General features: G+C 34.6%; 1 protein-coding gene across 2 annotated transcripts; it reads right to left on the reverse strand.

The window, feature by feature from the left end:
- Window positions 1-269: 269 nt before the first annotated feature.
- Window positions 270-6,201, reverse strand: LOC125203477 (putative receptor-like protein kinase At3g47110). 2 transcript variants are annotated; one of them, XM_048101830.2, is made up of 4 exons: window positions 5,420-6,201; window positions 3,264-3,482; window positions 892-2,876; window positions 270-795 (listed from the first exon to the last, which is right to left on the reverse strand). In XM_048101830.2, exons 3-4 carry the CDS (start codon window positions 1,199-1,201, stop codon window positions 392-394), a joined length of 714 nt encoding a protein of 237 aa, XP_047957787.1. In that variant the 5' UTR covers window positions 1,202-2,876; window positions 3,264-3,482; window positions 5,420-6,201; the 3' UTR covers window positions 270-391. The 2 variants fall into 2 exon arrangements, with proteins under 2 accessions (XP_047957787.1, XP_088916245.1); XM_089060119.1 differs by lacking the exon at window positions 270-795 and having other exon boundaries at window positions 1,880-2,876.
- Between the last annotated feature and the right edge of the window lie 746 nt (window positions 6,202-6,947).

Below are 6,947 nucleotides of genomic sequence, written 5' to 3' on the forward strand. Positions count from 1 at the left end.
CGCTGTGTCTCCATACATAGCCTCACTTCTCTCTTGATCGCTTCCGCTATTTTATGAAAAATTGTTATCTTTTGGTTGGGATGAAACAGTTGGAATTATTTTGGAAACTCTGATGAGCATTTATTGCGATAACCTTTTGTTGGATTTCTTTGCTAAGGCATTATTCTTCTCCTATTTAATTGTTCATTAAATGCTTTGGTTAAATCCCTTTATAAATGGAACCTTAGCCTATGATCTTTGATGCATTTAAGTCTGCCTAGTTAACGCTCGCGGCATTTATTATACCCTAGATGGGCGGGTCGTTACAATATTGTTCCACAAGAATTATACATATTACTCAATGTAGAAATACCAGAATGGATAAGATATACTCTATGCTATAATACAAGAATCAAACCCCATGATTGCGAGTAGTAACAGGAAAGTCATATCGTGGCCGACACCTTTCTGTACCGGCTGCAAATGCTTCATAGATCTTGTGCAAAGCAGATAATGCTTCAATCATGTTGATTCTTTCATCTGCTGAAACAGCTAAACATTTCATTGCCAATTCAAAAATTGACGACAAACATTGCACCTTTGCAGAAAAATGTTTATCTTCCATTGGTAATAGGGCAGGCGCCACTATTTGAGTTGTTGCATTTTGTTCTAATGCTTCCCTTACCCACTCTTTTAAACTCCTTTCTTCACCGAACATATCATCTGTCGGCCTCTTCCCAGTAAACATCTCTAGCAGCATTACCCCAAAACTGAATACATCACCTTTTGTTGACACTTTGCCTTCCATTCCAAACTCTTATTGTATCACATGCATTTAGTAATTTGTTAGGGTTAGGAAAAACATTAATAGATGATGAAATTGAAGTTTGAAAAATTAGCATCATGTTTCACCTGGTGCTGCGTAACCAATGGTCGCCACTGTTTGTGTTTGGATGAAAACTTCCCCTCCATCAAAAAGCATGGAAATACCAAAATCAGCAAGATGAGCAGTCATGTCTTCATTAAGCAACACATTGCTTGGCTTTATATCACAATGAACAACTGGAAATGTGTAGCCATGGTGAAGATATTCCAAGGCTGCTGCAACATCTATTGCAATCTTCAACCTCCGTGTAAGATCCAAACCGTGGATGTTGGAATGTAACCATTTCGCCAAGCTCCCATTTGGCATGTATGTGAGAATCAACGCTTTAAACTCCATATTAGAACAACATCCAATAACTCGAGCTAAGTTTCTGTGTCGAATGCTACTCAATATAGTAGCTTCAAATTAAAGCTCCTTAATGCCTCTTGCAGTCCCATGTTGAACACTTTTACTGCAACTTTCAACCCATCTGAAAGTGTTGCTTCGAATACAGAACCAAAACTACCTCTTCCAAGTAGGTTGGTTTCACTAAATGAACTTGTTCCCCGTTCAAGTTCAATGTAAGAAATTCTTCTGCACTCAAACGTTGGTGGTGAAATATCAGTGGAGAGAGCTATTTTTTTCTTTTTACGCATCCAGATGAGAACAAGCGTCACAATCACCACGATGACTGCTAAAATCACTAATGACACCATAAGTTTCTTTAACCATGATCTATGATGATTTTCTGGGCAGGGTGGAACTTGAAATGTTTTTGGACCACAAAGAGCTAAGTTGTGGGAAAAGGATAGAGCACTGAAGTTACGAAAACAACCACCATCTGGAATTTTCCCCTCCAATTTGTTGTCGGAGACATTAAAATTTTCAAGTAAGCGGAGGTTTTCTAAGGACAGAGGTATTGATCCAGTGAGATTATTGCAAGAAAAATCCAACGTAATCAAATCCTTAACCCTTCCCAATGATTGAGGAATGGATCCACTAAACAAATTATTTGATAAGTTAAGAAATGTTAGCATTTGGCAACCATCAATCGAGCTGGGAATATCATCTGAAAATTGATTGGATGACAAATCCAAAGAGTTTATCAACTTTAAATTTCCAAGCTGAGATGACAATTTACCGCTCAAACGATTAAAGGGCAAGCTCAAAGTCAAAAGGTCTGTGAGATTCCACAAGCTAGGAGGAATGGTTGAATTCAATTTGTTAGAGCCTAAGTCAATGACTCTCAAAGATTTAAAATCACCCAATCATTCAGGTATCGGACCCACAAGCATGTTACCAGCAAGGCTCAACTCCCCCAAATGATTCATTTGGCAAAGTTGGTTAGGGATAGACCCTACCAATTGATTGCCACCAAGATATAGTCTTTGGAGTTGCTTCAGTTTCCCAATTGTTGGTGGAATGAGCCCACGCAACTGATTCATAGCCAAATCTATTAATAGTAAACTGCCTAAGTTTCCTATTTGAAAGGGAATGACACTCATGATGTTGCAGTTTGATGCATCAAAATTCTCAAGAGATGAGGAAAAATTCCCAAGTGAAGCGGGTAGGATGCCATTCAGTGGATTGCCTGACACTTCTAAGTACCGCAAATGCCGACAATTACTCAATGAAGAGAGAAATCTCAATTCAAGAGTTGGGAATTCTGCTCCACTCAAATTATTGTTTGACAAAAGAAGTGCTTCTAGAAACTTCAAATTACCAAAATAGGGTATATATCCGCTAAATGAGTTTTCAGAAATCTCCAAGAAGCTTAGTTTAGAAGCATTGGTCATGGAGCTTGGAATTGGGCCACTAAGTTTGTTATTAGCCAATAGAAGCATTTGAAAATCGACAAGTGAATTCCCTAAATCTGAAGGAAGAGCACCTGAGAAATCATTGTTTGAAGCTCCTACGGTTAACAATGTCGATATGTTGAATATGGAAGAAGGGATGGATCCATATAACGAATTGTTGAACAAATTCAGATATTGGAGTTTTGGTAGATTGCCAATCTCTTGTGGCAGTTCACCTGCCATATGCAGACATAAATAATGTGAAGAAATCAGTAAAGGTCAATTTTGGTTTTAAACACATGACAATTTTGGTTTAAAATATTCACTTTTTGAAAAATATGTTAATAATAAATGAAATCCTCATCGGAGTAGTCCTCTTTTACGGTTCCATAAAAAAACTAACGGTCATGCCACTTAGCAATTAGCGTTGACCATTAGTTTTTTTAAGGAACAGTAAATAAAAGGACTACTTTGACTACTCTGACAACATCTTCATTTGTTATGGACCAATTTCTTAAAAGTGAATGTTTTAAGCCAAATTCGTATTTTAATCATATGTTTATAACCAAAATTGACATTTACTCAATCATAAACAATAGTACGAAAGGACATATCTAGTATACCGGTTAAGTGATTGTAGGACAACTCCACTCCTAGAAGCGTGCTCACATTTCCAATTGCAGAAGGGATGTTGCCTCCGAAATTGTTGTACGCTAATCCCAACATCTCAAGATGTTTGCATTTCCAAATATTTGGTGGAATATTCCCTTCAAGTAGATTCTTGGAGAGGTCAAGTTCTTTGATGTAAGGCATATTGCTACACATGTCACTTACGGCCCAACCTAAAATTGTTTTTACTCAAAATATTAGTGCATTGGTTTACAAAAAATGTGTCACGTAAAGATATCTTGAAAAATAAGTACTCCTTAAGTTTTATATAAATAGAGTCATTTAACTATTTTAGCAAGTTTCAAACTAATTGAGTCATTTTTATTTTTGGCAAAAAATAATCAATTCTTTTACTTTATTCTCAATTCATCACTTTTACTTTATTTACCATTCACTTGACACGCTATTCTTAATCTTAGTGCCGAAAAGAAACGCCTCCATTAACAAGGAACGAAGGAAATAAATTGTGGACTGTATAAATTGTCAAAAACTTTTTGCGCAGAACTTTATTATTCAATATTTTTGAATAAATTGTGGACTGTATTTGATTTTGCGCAGATATTAATTGGGCTAATACATTTAATACTGGAGAGAGTTTATAGGTTAGTGTTGATAAATACTCCCCTATAACAATTTCTCTATGCAAAATACTAATTGTAGCAAAAAACCCAATTCTATCAATGATGATCAATTTCATGCAAATATACTATTTTGTCCTAAACGGAATTGTAAAAAAATGAAAATGAAAACATAATCGAAAGCTCTAAAAAATTGAAAATTAAAACTAACCCTCCAATCTATAATACACTCCTCTATCCTTTACAACTATGAAATATTTATATTTTAGTCTATCCCTTAAAATTAAAATTATTAATATTCTATTTGAAATTAAAGTCCTTTTTTATCTTTAATGAGGTGGAGTCCCCTATCCACTAATTATATATCAATTGTATATTAAAACTAGTACTCTCGCAAAAACTCATATTTTTAAAAAACAAATGAAATACTCCATATATTATGCATATGCAATAGTTTTTACTAATATAATAAGTTATAGTAGTAGATAAAAGAATAATATCATTCAAAGTTCATTATAACAATTTCATGAATTCTAAAACATGCCTAAAATGAACAAAGCGTATTTTTAACTAATAGACCACACATATATAAATTTAGGACTCATATTTTACTAACTCCATATGTAGATTAGGAATACATTTGCAACTATTTTGGGATTGACATAAAACTTGTTATTATTAAGAAATAAATACTCAAGCTTCGGTAGATTGTGGAAAATTGGTACACTTCCAGACAACCTATTGTCAGCTAAGCCCAAGTATGCCAAAGTAGAAATATTGAAGATTGGAGATGGAATATTTCCCGTTAGAGAGAAGCACTGTCAATACTTAACATCTCTAGTCTTGAAAGTTTTCCTAATTCCGCTGGAATTCCACCTGGAATATTATAATAAACAATCATATGCGCATAAGCTTTTGTGGTGTGTAGATCATGATCAATTCTGTAAGCAAATACTCCCCCGTCCCCTATTACTTATCAACTTTTGCCATATTTGTCCCTTATTAATTATTCACTTTTACTTTTTACCATAAATGGTAAGTGAGTCTCACATTTCACTCACATTTTATTTATATAACTAAGAGTAAAAGTCAATTTTAGTACTAAATAAGACCAATACGAATTTAACCCAAAACATTCACTTTTTGAAAAACGAGTCCATAACAAATGAAAATGTCGCTAAAGTAGTTCTTTTTTTGACGGTTCCGTCAAAAACTAACGGTCAACGCTAATTGCACAGTGGCATGACTGTTAGTTTTTTTACGGAACCGTCAAAAAAAGGACCACTCTGACAAGGGTTTTATTTGTTATGAACCTGTTTTTTAAAAAATGAATGTTTTGGACCAAATTCGTTTTTTAGTCATATTTTTACGATCAAAATTGACCTTTACTCTTAAACTAATATACAAAAGTGGAACCCATATTCCACTAATTTTTTCAACTCACTTTGCTTTACATTTTTAAAAACTCGTGCTAGAACCACAATGGACAATTAATGACAGACGGAGGGAGTATAAGAGTAAAAAAAGTGTACCTTGAAAACTACTGTATGCCAAGTACAAATATTTAAGATAGCTCAATCTCCCAATTTCTGGTGGGATGTTGCCACTGAAATTGTTGAAGGCTAACTCCAAGGTCTCAAGTTGTGTGCATTTCCATATATTTGTTGGAATTTGCCCTTCAAGTTGGTTAAGAGCGAGTGACAATATTTCGACGTTGGGAATATTGTTGCACATATCATTTGGTAGCCAACCTGTAAGACTATTATTTCTTATTCTAATATCTCTAAGGGAAGATATGTTGAAAATAGCATGTGGTATGGACCCACTAAGCTTATTAGTGTACATATGGAGTTCCTCTAGTTGAGGTAAACTACCCAACCATGTTGGTATTTCTCCGGTGAACGAATTCACTCCCACATTCATCACCTTCAAACGACGCAGTTTAGAGAGCTCAAAGGGTAAGAAACCATTGAAATTGTTGGAGCTGATGTCCAAATATCTTAGAAACGTTAGGTTTCCGAGATGTGGAGCAACAGTTCCAGCAAGGTCGTAGCCAGAGAGACTGAGAGCAGTGACACGGCGGTGTTTGAGGCCACACAACACACCAATCCAATTACAAATTGATGTGTCTTGCGACCAATTGGTGCTCAAGATAGCATAAGGGTCGGAAGTGATGGACTTTTTGAAGGAAATAAGTGCATGCTTATCTGTGGTGATAGAATATAAGGAGAGGGCAAAGCTATTTAGTAACAAGAATGAAAGAGCAAAAGAAAAGATAGATGCCTCCATTATTACTAAGTTGCTACTTGTTCAATTGGGTTGCGCTCTTTATGTACACACCAATATAATTGGTGCAAATTGAATATACTTGGCTCTTGTAACCTCACAAGACTTGGTCAACTCAATTCCTTATCCACAAAAATTTTCCATAAGTATTATGTGAAGGATACTTTGTTTGTTACTTTAGCTACAAGACATGGAGTAAGTTAAATAACAAATGAAGACAATTTACACTTGGTTGGATTGAACGCTTGGTATAATTACCAAATGAAAAATTTATATGTTCGACTAGCTATGTGAACCAGGTCAATAATAGGGGTTTATTGATAATAAATTATGACAGATCTTGAACATGATTGCTATAGCTACAACATGATATTCATGTAATATTGAAATTTATACTATCTCCGTTCATGAAAATTAATTTTTGTAGTGGATGACCTAGATTTTAATATGAAATTGGTGTAATAGGAGAGATAGTCTCACCTCAGTAGAGAGAAAATACTTACTGAAACTAAATAGAGAATAGTTTTAACGAACAATCAGAACCTTTTTTTTAAAAAGGCCATTTCTCGTATACCGTGTTAGACGTCGTCAACTCAACTTGTCACACTTCTATTTTTTGTTGGAAAATAATAAAAAAAAATTCTACCAAATAATAGAACACTACTACTCTTTTATTGCTATAATATGTGTGGTGTAAATCGATTATTTCACATATATAAAGACAAACAGATTGCCTTTTATTATTTTGGCATTGAATATAAAAATGAATACTTA

The sequence above is a fragment of the Salvia hispanica genome, chromosome 6 (genome assembly GCF_029641045.1).
Source record: "Salvia hispanica isolate PSC_SH4W2 chromosome 6, Shi_PSC_v1, whole genome shotgun sequence".
Classification (NCBI taxonomy): Eukaryota; Viridiplantae; Streptophyta; class Magnoliopsida; order Lamiales; family Lamiaceae; genus Salvia; species Salvia hispanica.

Excerpts from the sequence above, each read along its gene's own strand:
- LOC125203477 (XM_089060119.1), bottom strand. The coding sequence starts at position 6,176 with ATGGAGGCATCTATCTTTTCTTTTGCTCTTTCATTCTTGTTACTAAAT. Across the intron at positions 3,483-5,419 it reads GGCATACAGTAGTTTTCAAG|GTTGGGCCGTAAGTGACATG; the intron begins GTACACTTTTTT and ends AAACAATTTTAG. Across the intron at positions 2,877-3,263 it reads GTCCTACAATCACTTAACCG|GTGAACTGCCACAAGAGATT; the intron begins GTATACTAGATA and ends TGCATATGGCAG.